General features: G+C 38.3%; 1 protein-coding gene across 9 annotated transcripts in view; it reads left to right on the forward strand.

Annotated features, from left to right (window-relative positions):
* The window catches only part of RPS6KC1 (ribosomal protein S6 kinase C1), an 86,759-nt gene that overhangs the window by 63,374 nt on the left and 6,354 nt on the right, over positions 1–17,031 (forward strand). For all 9 annotated transcript variants that reach the window (XM_086878628.1, XM_086878631.1, XM_086878626.1 and 6 more), the window contains 2 exons: positions 5,114–6,691; positions 6,963–7,052. In XM_086878628.1, coding sequence (XP_086734754.1) covers positions 5,114–6,691; positions 6,963–7,052 — 1,668 coding nt within the window. The remainder of the gene's footprint in view (positions 1–5,113; positions 6,692–6,962; positions 7,053–17,031) is intronic.

The following is a 17,031-nucleotide window of genomic DNA, read 5'->3' on the forward strand; positions in this document are numbered from 1 at the left end:
TCAAATCTCTTTAAGCATAAACAAGCTGGAGTTCCTATCAATCTGGAGAGCACTCAAGAAACTTCCTGCTGAAGAAGCTTGCTGCACGCAGCAATTGATAGACAACACCACGGTAGCGCTTTGGCTTGCAAAGCTGGGGATTTGTTGTTAGGAGAGGAGATAATTCTAGCTGTAAATATGTGACAGCAATCAGAAAATGTAGGGAGGGTGATATGCTCCTTGGCAAGTAACTTTTTCAGGAGGCTGCTTTGGAATAGTAGCTTTTGCTAAGCTTTGCCTAAATTAGCAAACTTTGCAGCAGAGGTCCACCAGCAGCACTGGAAATCCAGGACTGCAGATACAGGATGCTTGTAACTACTGTCATGTTAGAGATTAGGCAGGAGGTCAACTTCCCCTTCGTGTGGAGCTGCAACTCCACTGTGGCTTTGTTGGGATGCTGTGGAATATTGTTGTTGAACCATGGCAGTGCCTGTGTGTCTGCTTTACTTTTGGCAAGCCTCATTTTTTGTAGCCATTGCATTAACATAGTGAAGTCTACCAGTAGGTATGTCTCTGTTCAAAAGAAGAACAGTGATTCTTTGAAAACCATGAAATTGTTCCTTTTCCAGCAAGGAAGGCTATTAATTCTCATGAGGTGCATGGTTTAGGATTGTAAGTCCTGGCCATGCACAAATTCTTATGCAGTGTTGTAGAGATTTGGGCTCAGTTTTGGAGAATAATTCAAGCATATGTCTTTCAGCACACTGTTTTTCTTCTCTATCACATTACAGTTATTTGGAAGCCTGGGTTATCCACTTTGACTTTGTTTGGGATTTCCTAGATCCAGTGACTGCTGCATTCTTAGCTGCATTCCAGTTCTGCAGGAATTGCAGTGCTTCATTCTTGGGAATAATCTCATGGGCCAAGCTAGCAAAGGCTATTGATTTATTCAGCCAGTCTTTAGGATGTGAAGCTGAAATGGGAAGTGTCTGAGCACTGGGTGAGGAAAAATCCAACTGGTCATGATTTTTTCTTGTCATCTGGAACAAAATCATGTTTAGGAAACTAATTTTTCTGAACTGTTAGGTTTCATTTTGTCCTGTCATATATACTATCTAGTCTGCATTTTCTTTTTGGTGTTCATACATGAAGTGCTAATAATAAAAAAGCTGCAGAAATGTTTGAAAGAATATGAAAGATTCCTAGTTACATTCATCACTTAATCACTTTATGCTGAATTTCCTGTTGATTATTTTGGACACTAACTTTTTAGATTCTGCCTCTAGATGCAGAGGTATAAGCTCCAGATTGCTGGAAATGTGGTTAAGTATAGCACTACTAATAAGAAATTTTTCATTGAATAACTGCAGAAGAATGTGGAACTTGATGATTTTCATGTGCTTATCAAACCAGAAAGATTGGACTAAGCTGGCTGTGGAATCAATTCATGGTAGAAGAAAGCAAACTTAATAATTAGTTATGTTAATAATATAGTTCTGAAATTGTATTAAACACTAATAAACTTTAGCTTAATACTGTAGCTTTTATAGTTATTTATCCTGTTGGACTATTTGACAGTGACTGAAGCTTACTTGTTTGGATTGATTTCTGTAATTTTAGTTTTTATAGATTCCTGATACTATATTAGCATGGGTTGCTAATGGGTTTTCTTGATCTTACACAACACATGGGGAGAGGGGGAAAGATTATTAGTATGTCATTCATAAAGGCATAATTACATACACAGATACAAATATCACTTTTGTTTGACCCTGAATTGGACGTTTTAAAAAAGAAATAAAATTGTTGTTTTTCACTATAGAACACAATTATTGCATGGCATTTATTTACGTATTTCCACTTGACCAGGAGGCCAGTCTTGAAATATTTGAATGTTAACATATTTGGACATAATTTTTTTGCTTGGTTTTGTTTACTTGTATTTAACTCTTAAGTTGAAGTTGCAGTAAATAGCCGTTTCCACTGTGATTTTTAAATACAAGTCATTAATAATGAAAAACTTCTTTTTGAAAACCTAAGATAATAGATTTGCAAGAACAAATGAGTTATTGCAGTTCTCCCTGTTTTCACACGTGGACAATGGTGAATTCCTGAACACTGTAAGAATAAAGAGATTTCTTTTTTTTGTCTTTTGCAACTTCTATATTTACTGAACTTCTCACATCTGCCAGTGATTTTTTTGTGGACTTTTTAAAGTGTTGATCCCAACATGTCTCTTTTTCCTTCTTTAATCTTGGGTCTCCCTTCTTAAGCTGCAGTGAGCCAAGTAGAGCCCCAAATGTAGTGGAGGCTGGATGAAATCTTGCATGATGTGAGGTGGAGGGAGCAGAAGACAGGATTGTCCTGAGAGCAGTTTGATGTGTGGATAGGTGAAAAACTTAAATTATGCAAGGGTAACACTTGCATTTTTCATATTGCTGGGCAGCCCAGCCCCTTCTTATCTTAGTGTAGGGGTACAGAGCATTTGGATCAGTGAGAGCTGTTCAGGTGTCATATATAAAAGCATACCTGGTGTCCAGTAATGGAACAGGAAAAAAGGATGTGACAAAGGATCACAGGGAAAAGGTTTTGAGCTTTCTGCCTCCCTGGGTCAAAGCTCAAGGCTGGCCTCTGTTAGAAAGACCTCCTCTTACAGCTTCCTTCAGAGGAAGCACTGATGGTGCTCCTACTTGCATTGAAGCCATGCCTGGAGGCTGAGGTGGTGGTGTGCCAGGCACTTCCCAAAGCTCCAAAAATCTTACATGAGTCTTCATGGGTCATGGTCTGAGATTTGTGTTTTCATAAGAAATTCGTAAAGCACAAGTAGTAAACACTAGTAAAATGTAGATGGAAAGACTTAGCTTGTATTAATTAATCTTAATGCAGGTGGGATGGGGAGACTATATAATTTTTTTATTAAATTATGTAAGTAATAATGCAGAAAGGGTGTGGTTCTCAAATTTGATTTTATTGTTTGGTATGAAATGGACCTGAATAATTCCATGCCTACTTAATAAACTGGGAAAAGTTACTTCATTATAGTACTTGAAGTAATTTAATTGAAATTTTAAAGGAAATTAATTGTTATGGATAAAAGTGTGAAAAAGAGAATAAACTTTTTCACATATATGCAAAAATTATGTCCTTGCTCTCTCATTCTCCCCAAATCAGCTGAAGATCAGTAATTCTGAAGTGCTGTGCAAGGACTCAGAGGGCAAGGTGCCTTTGCCCTGTTGTGCTGCTGTGTTAACATGTGTTTAAAGCAAGTGGCCTAACCTGAAGAACCTGCACGGGTTCTCTGCTTCTCACAGGGGTGAAATTCTGCTCGTGAGACACCTCTGGCAGGGCCAGGGCCCTCAGTGTCACCAACACAGGGCCTGGTGTCACTTGTGCCCAGGCAGGCTCAGAGCCAGTGGCTGTCCTGCCTCTCTGGGCTGAGGGGCTGCTGCTCGGCTGGGAGGGACTCAGGGGCTGTGCCTTGCTGCTGTGGCAGGGCACATTTTGGGGTGCATATTTTGGATGCACCTCTGGGTAAGAATTTAAAGTACTTATGCCATACAGTGGTCAGTATAGCAGTTCTTGTTCCTTTCTCTGTGAGCATTGATTCTCTTTGCTCCTGGTGCTTTACCTGGAATCCTTTCTCAACACATTCTAGAAGGTGGCAAGGGTTATCCTGACCTGGTGCTGACTCTCTTTGTTCTTATGGCAGAAACCGTGTGGATTAACAGACCTAAATTTTCATTTTTACCATTGGACTCAAGCTGTTAGAATTCCTTCTTAGTGTTTTTAATATACTTAGTTTCACCATAACCAGTGAGATATTTTTTTCCCCTTGAAAAATAACTCATGTCTTAGCCAGGGGGATGGAGGGCAGGAAAACTTCACATTATATTATTCAAATTAATTTTTTAAAGTGTCAAGGTTTTTCTGTCTTTGATAAGTTTTATTTGAAATACCTGGGAGTATAGAAAATCTGTTCCTAGGCAATGATAAATAGTTTCTTCTTTTATTGTACTTTTTAAAGGAATTTTGCCTGATAAAGAGAGTGTTAAAAAACCCCCAAACTATTAAAGCATGTATTTTGTAAAAATATAAAACTCTGTTTTATCCAAATAGGTAAAAAAAACCCAACAAAAACCCCCACCAACTTTGCAGATGCCCAGTGGGATGGATACTTGTTTTTTTCTTTTACAAAGATTTTGTTCAAACTCCTGCATTTTCCAGAATTTCTGTACAGTCTTTTAAGTTGAAATGTCTTGACATTGCATTTCTCCCCAAGTTATCAAAGGAGACTTTCTAGCTTTAAGCCAAATTCTTTGGGACATATAAGAGTTACGGTAACTTTTTGATTTATTTTACTAAAATTATGTTTTGAAATCTGTGAGCTCTTTTATTATGTGCAGCATTTGGAAACATGAAGAGTCCTGGTTTGTGTTTTTTAAATGCAACTTATTTTTGGAGAGAGAACTTTCTTAGATGCTGTGAAGGAGCTGTTTGCATGTGTAACTTGTATTGAAAAGTCCTTGTGTGGTGCAGTAAAGCATAAAAAGCTTTTTTTTTATTTTAAAGTAAATGGAAGAAATATATCAATATTTAACTAAAAACCCCAACTTCTTCAAAGACAGACACAAACCCTTAAAATATCCTGCTGATATGGTAATTTCCCTTACTGAACTTGCTGTTTAGTTTTCAGTCCATTTCCACTAATGTTGCTGATGAGTTTAGAGCTGTGATATAGAATTATTCAGTGTAGGCAGAAGTGGTGATGGGCAGTAAACAATTTGATCTTCCCTAGTTTTTGCTTCTTTTGTGGTGGCAGGTAGAGAGTCGTGACCACTGCAACTTGAGAGACGCTCTGAAATGGGACTTTACTGAAGTTTAAAAACAAAACAAAAAAAGCAGCAGCTTAATCTCTGATGCAGCTCTTTAAATATTTATGTAACAATACAAATCTGTGTGAAAAGCAAGTTGTGGTCCCTGTAATTATTTCCTGCTGAGGACATGGTTCCAAAAAGCTCTGTGGACATAAGGGTATAGTGTATAGTGACAGTGAGGATATTTTCCTGTTTCATAAAAATAAATGCTATTTTGAGTGAAATTAAGAGATCCCCTCCCTTTTTTCTTTATTTTTCAGGAGGAAAACTCTGGTCTTATGTCAGTAAGTTCTTAAACAGAAGTCCTGAAGAGAGCTTTGAAATTCCTGAATCCAGAACTTCCAGCTCAACTAAAATTTACCTGGAGCAACCAACGCCTAGTCCTAAAGAAACTGGTAGTAGTACCGATTCCAGAGAAAGCTCTGGGGAGAGCATGCTGAAGGTGGTCCCACTGAGGAGCAGCCTGACACCAAGCTCTCAGGATGACAGCAGCAACCAGGAAGATGGTCAGGAGATTTCCAAGTGGATGGACTCAGCATCTAGCTCAGAAGAAGAGTGCACCACTAGTTACTTAACATTGTGCAATGAATATGGGCAGGAAAAAATTGACTCTGGCTCCCTAAATGAGGAACCAGTGGCTAAAGCAGAGTGTGAAGGGCTGCATACCAAAGAGAGTAGCTCCTTGCAGAAGTGCAGTGTTGTTGGTAGTGACAGCTTCACCTCCCAGATTGTATCTCAGGAACGAAAGCTGTTCATCGACGATGCTGAGTCGGAAATAGCCAGCCCTACTAGGATATTGGACTCGTTAACTAGATCCAAGAACAGCCCCATGGAGCTCTTCAGGATAGACAGCAAAGATAGCACTAGTGAGCTCCTGGGGCTTGAGTTTGGAGAAAAAATACATAACCTGAAATCAGAGCCTTTAAAGCCATTGTTTTCTGTGCCAGATCATGACAGAAGTTTGGATGCCCTGGAGAGCAAAATGGGTGTGAAAGCTCATGACACTGTGAGCAGGGGTTCAAATGACTCTGTGCCAGTTATCTCCTTTAAGGATGCTGCTTTTGATGATGTGAATAGCATTGATGAAGGAAGGCCTGATCTCCTAATAAACTTACCAGGCATGTCTGATGAAACAGAGGAGCCAGCTGTGTCACGGCCAACAAAGTTTACAAAATCTGATAGGGACGTGTCAGAAGTAAAGTTGTTAGAAACACCTGATGTCTTGCAATTAAATAATTCTGCAGAGCCATGCAAAGCATTTGATCAAGAGCCAAATCGTGTGGCAGCAGAAGTGGGTGATCCTGCCCATGAGGAAGCAGATGAGCCAAGTGGTGTCACTCAGGGAGCTCTTGGGACCCTCTTTACATCTGACCAAGAGGTAGGTGCTTCAGAAGATGGGGCTCTGTTCCAAGAGCTTGGGGCCTGCTCCTTAAATATGATGAGCAAAGAAGAAAGTTCACGTGTTTCCAACCTGCTCTCAGGTGCTCAAGAGGTTAGCTTGGATACGGATGTGCTAAAGAATGAAGGAGTGTCGCTGTTTTCCAATCAAACTGAAGACGGTGGGAAAGAGGAGACAGACTCGGCTGTGTCACCAGCAGCTGAAAGTAAAAAGACTGCACCAAAGAAGGAAGACAAAATAGCAGGAGCAGGGCAGAAGGAAATACATCACATTTTTCAGGACCTCGACGAAAGATTAGCGCTAACCTCCAGGTTTAATATCCCAGAGGATTGCATTCAAAGATGGGCAGCTGAAATGGTGGTAGCCCTTGATGCTTTACATAGAGAAGGAATTGTGTGCCGTGATTTGAACCCAAACAACATCTTATTGAATGATAGAGGTCAGGAACTTTTGCAAATGCATTTCTTTTTATTCGCTGTTGCTTCCAATTAACTGAGTAGGCGTTTTATCTTGTAATTAGTATCTTCATTTCCTGTCTAGAGCTTCATTATCAGTGCAGCAAATTCACCCCCAGTAATAGCTTCTAGTACTTAATGATGCCATTATTCTTAATGATACTGTTTTTAGCTACAAAAGGAGTAATTACAGTTCACTTCTGCAGAAAATGGAAGGGAAAAATGTTTTGATTTCTCCTGTCGTTTTGTTTTTAGGACACATTCAGCTAACGTATTTTAGCAGGTGGAGGGAGGTTGAAGATTCCTGTGACAACGATGCCATAGAGAGAATGTACTGTGCCCCAGGTTAGAGCAATCACCTACAATGTTTCACTTGGAAAGTAGATTAGCAGCTTTCATTTTCTCCTGTAGTCTCTGTAGCATACAGCTTGAGATCATGCAATATCTGAGTTTTCTTTGCTTCTTTTCCTTAATGTCTTAAAGAGCTACAGGGCTCATAACTGCTTTATTGTTGAACTGTGGTGGTGTTTGTTATGTCATTTCCATAATGTGTAATTGTACTGAATGCCTTGTTTAAGCAAGCTAGGAATGTTCTGCTTTCTTCCAGTTATTTCCTGTGTGTGAGTATCTTGATAAATGAAAAGAGCAAATGAGGCTGAAAAGGTGGCACTAAGACCCTTAAAAATACAAAAATTTATACATGCAAGGGACATGGGTGGTGGGGGGAGAGCCACAGAGGTTTGAAAAATACAACCCTAATAGGCTCGGAGATGCCTCTGACATTTTTGATGAGCTACAGTGGGCTTTGAAATAGTTTAGAGAGCTCTTTCCTTAGAACTGCTTTCATCAATCATGAGGGTGATAAAATCAATATCTCTTGGGTTTTTATGGCAAGGATGGCACTTGAAACTGAGCTCTCCCTCTTTTCTTTTCTCCAGTTTATTTTCTGTTAATATAGTGGTCTATGATTTTTGGCAGTGACAGCCAAAAATCAGATGTTTCACATACAGCTTCATATTTAAAAAATTCCATAGTTAACTTATAAAAACTAGAGTTGAAATTACTGTTTTTATTCAGACTTTGGAATGCCAACATAACTCTGCTGAGTGCGTGGTCTGGCCAGGCATTGCAACTTGGCATTGCAGCTTGAGGTAGTCCTCAAGCTCAGAGTCTGTTAATGTGCTTAGAAAAATTTAGAATAAGAGTTACCAGCCATGGAAGTTCTGAATTTAGTTTGGCATCAGGTGTTACTTCTGCGTTTTTGTTCTGCAAGTGAAATGCAGCAAGGAACTGCCTCTGTGAATAAAGGTGGTTGGGTCTTAACAAACTTGAGTGTCAGCTTCTTGAGATAAATTAAAAATAATTTTTTTCCTACACAAGTCAAAAGGGCAGGTGTTAGAGAAAATAATTCTTTAACCTATCAAAGTAAGTCCAACATCTTTGTTCTGCCCTCATGCCACTTTCATTCAAGAGCAAGATAATTGGGGAATCCCAGCAATTACTGTGTTTCTTAAATAGATGATTGTCCTGGTTGCCAACATGTGTGACAACCTGTTAGAGAGAGGTGTTTTCCTGCCTCCCTACCCCAGCCTTGAACAAAGCGCTCCCCAGTTGAGTTCTAGCAAAGATGGAAGTGCAGCCTTTTCCCACCCTGTCATCATTAATGAGCTGTGAAAGTCAAAGCTTAATTTTTCTGTACTTTAATGAGGATCCAAAGAGAGGCTTTTTTTGCCCCCTAAGCCCCAACCAGCCAACTCCTGCAGTAATTAAGTGTTTAGGGAGCAGTTGAAATAATATCCAGAAGTCCCCAAATGCAAGAATAAAGTTTTCCACACTGTCGTTATTTCCACCTCACAGCACAGGTGTGATACCCATCCGGGCTTTTTTTGCTGAAGTTTCCCTGCCCTCTCTGCCCTACCCCAGGCTGTATTTGCTTTGTGTGTCTGCAGCTGGTGAGCTGCAAGGTGAAGATTTGCAAATGCAAGTATTAGATACATTCAAGGTGGATGAATTGGTACTGCTCCCTGATTCTTGCCTTTCATATTTCTTGATCTTAATGTTATCTCTGTGAAGCTTGCTTGTACTTTAGTGTAGCTGTTACATATTAATTTTTTGTAGGAGAGTAATACTTGGTATGACTTAGCAGCACAAAATATATTTTGGAGTCAAGTGCCATTCTGTCTCAAGGAATGATTCACTAATGATGTATAGATGAGTCCGTAGCAGCTTTCTTAGGGCTACTGCTGCTGGTAAATGTTGCTTCAGAACTTTTGATTAGCATTAAAAAAAAATAAATCACATTAATAAGCTTTCTCTAGGTTCCAATTTTACAGGGGGGGAAAAAAAGCTTCATTTGGATAATATTTTTTTTTAATTTCAAGGAGTGTACCATGTCCCTGGAACCCCTATATCATGAAAGCATTGCTCTTCAAGTTGCTTCTTGGAACAAGGATTTTGAAATTATATTTGTGTTTCAGTTCAGTACACTAGGAACAAATGTTGAGCTTTTAATATTATTTTTATGTTTCTTTTTAATATAAGTGTTTCTCACAACTTTTTCTTTTTTTCTGAGGGAAATGCTGTAGTTTTGTAGAGGTGAACAATTATCTTCTGAAAATTTTACCAGCTCTTATGATTTCTTACCATAACAAAACATGGTGTCTAAAATGAGTGACTCAAAATGTGTCTTTATCTCATTTTGAATTTTCCTGGTGTTTTCAGGATTATGAGCTGTGTTGCCCTGCCTCTGGGTAGTCAGCCTTCCTTCTCCTTTTCTCTCCTGGCTGAAGCATGCAGTGAAGCTTGTCTTGTAAAAATTTTGTGTTTAGCTCGCTGTCTGTTTTTAACAGAGTTTGAGATTATATATCTCAACAGAGTTGAGAGTATATTTGGATACTTTTATGCTACCTTATTTCAACAGTTTAGTGCTTTCTTTCAACATATGCAGGAAAGGGAAGGTGTCTATCAATAAACATTGCTTTTAAGGGTCTGCTGCCGGAGACCAAGAACAGATGATGAGTTTAGGGCTGCAGTTCTTTTTCTGCATTGATTTTTGAGGAGCAAATTTTGGAGGCAGAAAAAGGGGACAATAATTGTGAAATTCAAACACATTGCAGGATATCTTCAGTTTAAAACAGGTAGGAAATTGTTTTGCAGAATTATATGGAAATTTTAAACATGTATTTGAAACAGGTGTATCTTTTCAGCTGTTAAGGTTTCAGATGTTGCTTTTCTACGGTGTAAGTTATAAAGTGATTTGCAGTGAAGTGCATGAAGATGTATTTAAATCTTAAGCTGCTTTATTTGTTGAAGAAAATCATGAAGTCTAAATTCTACAATTTATATGTTGAAAGCTAGTTGCTGGATGGGCTAGGGATCGTAATGTATCAGTGTGGGAGCATTTCAGAGCCAAGAGAGAATAGAGGTACACCTATGTGGAACTTGCTTATGGGATCTAGGACTTTGTGTTTAGGCTTTCTGTACACCAGAGTGTAACCTTGCATTAAGGTAGAGCAAGGCAGTGTCGGTACAGCAGACAGTGATCAGATCCCTGCCCTGGTGAAGTGCAGGGACTTGTTCAGCTCCTGTTGTCCTACGAAAAGTGGAGAGGCAATTTGACTGCATATGTCAAAAGGACATTATGCAGTGGATATATAAATTAACAACTGCAACGATTGTAAATGCAGAAGTGTCAAAAAGATGAGGGAAGGGAATATTTAAAAAGCTGCATTGCACTCCCCGTGAGCAGTATAATTAGTTTTGTATGAAATAGCAGTTGTCATTTTACATCGTGTGTAAGTTCCGAGCAGGGCTGCATGTTGCAGGAGTGGCACTTCCCCGCTGCCGACGGGAGGTGGCATTGTACCATTAATGGATGCTGCTGTCCCACTGGCTGCCCCTAATTTGCTGAACTTCTCCTAAGAACTGGAGACGGAAGATGCGGCTCATTTGTAATGATTTGCACATCAGGAACCGTGCTCACAAGCTCATGGTGTGTTACTGTGCTGTAGAATTTGTTGGTATGGCTGGGTAGCTCTTTGCTGCCATATAGTTCTGCTCAATTTAAAAGAGGAAAAGTTCCCGAACCAGCTCTGGCACCAACAAAGCTGTCTGCAGATGCTTAAAAGTAGTGCCTGTGCTATACTTTGATTAATGGCCAAACTAAATCTTTGCTGTTCACCTATGATAAGTCAAATGTTGTTTCTCTAATTCACAAGGGAAACGTTGGATTATAAATCATACCATATAAACTCAACACCGCTTCGGGTAAAACTGTGGGGGGTTTGGCCAAGAATGACTTGATTGCTTTTAAAGAAGAAATTAAGTACTTGTAACTGAGAATTTGTGCTGTGTTAATATGGTTAAGGTGACTGTTGTGAGGTTTATGTGTTTTATTTCCTTTAACTTTCCTCCTCTTTATAGTAATTTTGTTTTCTGAACATTTTAAAGTGTGTTGAACAGCTGATGTCTGAATACAAAGTTATTAGCAGATCAGATGAGAATGATTCACTCCTGTTTAAACAGCCCTTTGCTCTCCATGCCCCCTGAGAACTCTTATCACATATTTGTCCAAAAAATCCCCACAAAAACTAACAAAAAATCCCTCGCTTTATCCACCTGCCTGGTGGCTGATAGTATCAGCAATGTATCTCTTTATCTCTTGGTTAATGTGCCTTGGTATTCTGAAGGGGGGAAAATTCCAGTAACAGATTCAATTTACATGGACAGAAATTTGAGCAAATGCCAGCCTAGCAGGGGGGCCATTATTCTGCTCTATAAATAAGTTTAAAAAAGAAACACATGCACACACACACACACACACAAACCTGTGAATCAACATGTTTTGGTCTAATTGAGAGAAAAGCAAGATAGATGAATTTTGAAATGCAAATTATCACCTTCTGTTATTTTAAGTATTGGTTTTGCCAACATTGTGATCTTAAATATAAAGAGTTGTTAACTTTGAAATACAGTAATAATTGTATTCCGTTCTTGACAGTCACAATTTTAAAAATAAAATTGGTAAGGTTTTTTTTTTTTAATAAAGCCTTCTCTGTATGCTCAACACCTGTGAGAAAGACAGAATTGTCTACTGCCATTGCCTAGTCAAGGCTATCTCTAGGTAAAACAGATTTAAGTTGAGGATTTTCTCATGAAGAGAAATCTTTATGGTACTTTTTCAGTCTAACCTGTGAAATGTCATGTTGTAGAAGCAGCTTGCTGGTCTGACATCTTGTGTAAATATGATGTGTGAATGAGATGTTTTATTTACACTCCCCTAGTTCTTGTTCCAGCAGCAGGGATGCTTTCTGTTGCATCCCTGTAGTGTTTTTGGAGGACGAGGTTTCAGAACCGGGCTGCCTTTAGAGTCTTTTTCTTTCTTGTTTAAACAACAAGTTTTCACCAGACTGTGTTTACTAAAACCTGGAGATTTGCTGCTTGAGATCCTAAAGCCAAAGGGAGCTTAGCTCCATAGAAAATGTAAGTAGGAAACTGGCCATCAGTAATGCATCATATTATTCTGATGCTTTCCTAAGCTGTGTGCTATAATCAAGCCTTATTTACACAAACTAGCATTCACAGAAGCCTACACATAAATATACGGTAAATTTGGTTTTATGGAACCTGCTGTTACTTGTGCACAGTGCAAAACCTAAGCAAAAAGAAGGCTTTGTGTGCAAAGGATTTTGTCCCCAAAAAAAAGATAAAAATGTTTCAGTGTGCAACCTGATTTTTGTACTCCCAAATGAAGATGTCACTTTTGCTCTTAAACAATTGAATATACAGATGCAAAGTGCAGCTGGACACCTAAAATATATGGCATGAAAATAAAAAATTGCTAGTTGATATTATTAGCCTGCATGCTATAATTTTTATTTAGCGAATAAGAAAAAAGATTATTTGCCTCTGTTTACCAAATAGACATTTGATGCAGGAAAACCTGCATATTATTTGTGTATGTATTTTTCAGTAGGAGTTTGCAGGCACTCATTAAATCTGCTATTTTGTATTATTGTAATTTAATTTGTTTAAGAAGCAAAATAACTGTGGTAGATTAAAGTACCATTGACCCTGAGAGATGTCGAGGAGTGGGCTGGTCTCATAGTTATAGTCCAAGACTGGACTTCCTGCTTTTTATCTCCGACTCTGTCCTAGATTTTTGTGTGACATTAACATCTCAGGATTATCCTAAAAAGAAAAGAAAAAATCTGGATAGGTGAAGGAGCTTTGGGCATCAAAATCAGAAGGCTGAGCTAGCTTGATTGGAAAAGCCCTGGCAATATGAAACAGGATCAAACATTAACATGAAAAATACATGGCTGGTGTGAAGAAGGTCTGGAGGTGCAGAAAAAGTACTGATTCCTGAGAGGCTGGGAATAACAGTTTTACAACAACCATTTCAAGTGGGACAGCTCTCTGAAGACCCAAGTGTCCCACAGAAAACAATAACTGACTGCTCCCAGAACAGCAAAATGTCATCAACTTGGAGCTGGTAATTGAAAGCATAGGTTTGGAGAGAGCATCAGGTACTTTCTGGAAAATATCTGATCTTGTTGTAAGTACACTATGTGTTTCATGGTCTTGTGGTTTTTCACAGGCTCTGTAGCTAGAATAAGCAGTAAGATGTACCCAAGCTGCTGAGTTGTAAAAACCTGATGTTTTAGTCTGGCTGTCATAAAAGCCAGTTGTTAACTCCAGAAGAAACTGTACTTTACCTGTGTTTATTTATGTCTATTTTTATTATTATTAGTGTTAATATTACAGATGGGACTAAACCTTGAAGTTACTATACAAAATGCCTTGTGAAAATAAATGGAGCTAGGTACGAGGTTTATTTGCTTTGTTTTGATATAAGAACAGTAATAAAACTTTGTCTCTTTTGTCACATGATCATTTTAGAAGGAATTTTGGTGCCATCTTGGGCTGCTGAAAGAAAAAGAACAGTCCCCTCATTTTTTTTTCTTTTTCAAAGAGGAACATAGATGCTAATATGTTTTTGAATAACTTTTTAATGAAACTTCCTATTTTCATACTCCATTTGATCTTAGGAAATGTTCATTGGACTTGCCTCACTACTTTATTGTTTAAAGACCATGATAAACTTCTTATACTTTAATATAGATGATTCAATACTGTGGTTTATAAATTGCTGAAGCATTTTAGGCAAAGCATTATTGGCAGATTGCTTGTGGGATATTTTATTTAGTGACTGTATCTTACGGTACCTTGGCTGACTGAGTCTGATGAGAGCAAATTAGGTTGGAGCTACTTTATTTGATTCTCTGCAAATGTTTCTTTACATATATAGATATCAAAATATGATAAAACAGTAATCTTTTAAAATTAAGGGAGTGTAAGGTAAACAGAATTTCCAGTGTCTAATAATGTTTTTTCATGCAATGTTTATCTTAATGGCCACAGAAGAGGAAAACATCATATTTCTTTTCAGGATGTTGGACAAGTCCAATTCCTCACAAGTTTCAGACACCTGATGGTTGTTCAGATGGGTCTCCTTATCTTTTTATCAGTGATGATACTTGAGAGTATGCTGTTTCTGCTTGGAGTGTGGGGTAAGGGAAAGGCAGGGAAATTCTTATCAATCTGCCCTTCTTAATTCCAAGAAGCCATCTCAGTGCAGAGCCTTTCTTGCCTCCTAGGTGTCTGGGGAAGCACTACATCTACCTAGAGCCAGTTTTCCCGTGATCTGACTGGAGATGCTTTTTTTTTATTCATTTCTTTAAATTTTTTTTTTTTATATTACAGTTTTTCCTGCAAGATTTTTGATTAAGTTTTTGTTCTTGGTGATTCACAAGCCATCTGGCCTGAGCTACACACCGAATGTCTAAGGCCTCTTGTAGGCTTGGCTTCTTCCATGTTAAGTACTGTTTATGTGTGCTGGCCATGAGGCGTTACTGTCAGCCCTGGAGGAAACTGTTTTTTGAAAAAAAATGTGGAAGGTGTGGTAGTAAAAGCCTTTGAAATCCTTCAGCAAAAAGGGTATATATTTCAAGTTAAGGTGCTGTGTAAAGAATGAGAAAATAAGCCTTAGTTTGCCATTGATAGCTTTATTGAGAATGTATGTTCACGAGAGGGGAAGTTCTGCTTTTTCTTCAGAACAGGCACTTCTGTTTAAAATACAGTGTTGTCAGCTATGTCTCCCTTATCAGGAAATAAGGTATTACTGTGTATAATGCAAATATTGAGATAAGTATGGAAACCATAAAGAAATGGCCTTTCAGTTGAGACCAGCTGCTCTGGAAGGAGGACAGTGCAGGGTAGTGAAGGTGTTTACCTGCACCATCTGTCTCTGTCTAAACCTGATAGCATTTTACAGATCTCCTTCCCTTCAGTTATCCCAGTGGCTGCTGTTGGAATTGCCTTGTGCAGGAATTCAGCATTGCTGTTGACTTGTGCTGTTTGGTGCTGGATGTCATGGCCATGCTTTGGGAAGGGAGAAAGAGGAAAGCTCTCTGTTTAATGAAATTGCAGTGAAGTTGGAAGAGCTATTGGCTTTTTTTCACCTTTCTTTATAATTTCTCTGGTTTTCTATTTGAGGATGATATGAGTGTGTTTTTTTCTGCAAATGTGGTTCTGTCAGTCCTAGAAGCACCAACACCTTGTACATGTGTACACATGTTTATTTTTGTACAAATCCGGGTAAGGTCCTTGATTTCAAGGTTCATGAAGGAAATATTTGGCACAAATATCCCCATGTTATTCAGTTAAGCTTATGTGTCACTACCATTTATTGTCTAAATTACTTTGCTGATGGATTGAGATGAAAATGTTTTCTTAGTGAAGGCAGATATTGTAGTTCGGATTTATTGCCATATTGAAGCTTTAAAAAAAGCATGTGCCCTGTGTGGTATATTGCATTAGCCATCTACTCTGTGTCCCTCAAAAGCACTTCATAATCTACAGTTTCTAAATTTTCCCATGATGTTTAGTCAAGATAAAATGCAGTAATATTGATGTGGTATCCTGGACTTATTATGATCAGTATTGCATCAGAAGTCATATGACCTATTCGAAGGAAGGAAATGTAAACAGCACATGTTTATTTGTAGTATTCACAGTGATTTTTAATTTATATTTTTTTTTAATAAGGAAAACATTTATTTTAACCTGAAGTAAGGAAACCTTGTAACCTAGGGAAAGCAGCTGGAAGGCAGACATTGCATAATCGGAAAAAAGTTTAGCTAAAATTTAGTTTTTGCAAAAAAGGAGACTCAGGTGTTGCCCTCAGCTGAGTTTTCCATTTTCTGTTCTGTGTTGGTTCAGCTGACTTGTCATGCAGCTTCTGCTTGTGCATGAGAACCCAAGCAGAACCCTTTAGTCCTGGAAGGAATCTGTGTTACTTGCCTGCTCTTAATTTATTCCACTTGTGTCATTTTGGTCATGGCCAAAAGTGGATGGAAGAGCCCAGTGCTGCTCTTGTCAGAGAACTGCAGTGACATTTGTTTTTGCTTGGCATATACTGAAAGTGTTCTTCCAATTGAAAAATAAGAGCTTGGATTTTGAGGAAGTGGATTCTGGTTTGCTTTTTGACTCTTACTCTATATATGTCCATTTTCTTCATCAGTGCTACTTCCTGTAATGAACAGTTCTGTGAAAGAAAGCAGTGTAACTTTGGTTCTTTAGAGAATTGTATCAGCATCTCTTGATTGCCAACATAAAGGGAAATAACACAAAGACTGAGTAAATTTTTTTTGGTAGAATTTCTTTTCTCTGTGCTCTGAATGATGCATTTTTTCCACATTTAGGTAATTTTTTTTTTTTTTCTGTTGGGCTGTAACTCATGAGGCCCATTCTCACTGAACACCTTTGGGAAAAATGGATTATTTCCTTCTGTGGCATCATTCTAAAATTTCCATCAATTTTGGGTTGTTAATGGAAGTGAGAATATAGGAGTCAATCTTATTAATTCTTGGCTTTGCTGTCCTTATTCTGTAATAAGTATGTAATTTAATTTAAAAATAAAAATCTTCACTTGTTGGGAAGAAAGCTCCCTTGAACTGAAAAGGCATTTCCATTTAGTAGGTTTCATTGAGAAATTCTGTGAAAACCTTTCACCAGCTGGTTTGTGTGGAAAGACCCAACTTTGCAGTTTTTTTTATTTTTCTTTTTTTAAAGGATAGTTTCCTGGAAGGTCTGCCTTTCTAAAGGGCTTTAAAATTAAATTGCAAGAACAAATTTTGATTTTTACACAAATTCTCTCAATTTATCATGATTTCAGCTTCATCTGGGTGCTCGCCTGGGATCTTAAAGCGTTTTAAAAATGAATGTAATTATCCTGATACAGTTCTTCATGTGGTTGCTGTTA

The sequence above is a fragment of the Cyanistes caeruleus genome, chromosome 2 (genome assembly GCF_971803275.1).
Source record: "Cyanistes caeruleus chromosome 2, bCyaCae1.hap1.1, whole genome shotgun sequence".
Classification (NCBI taxonomy): domain Eukaryota; kingdom Metazoa; phylum Chordata; class Aves; order Passeriformes; family Paridae; genus Cyanistes; species Cyanistes caeruleus.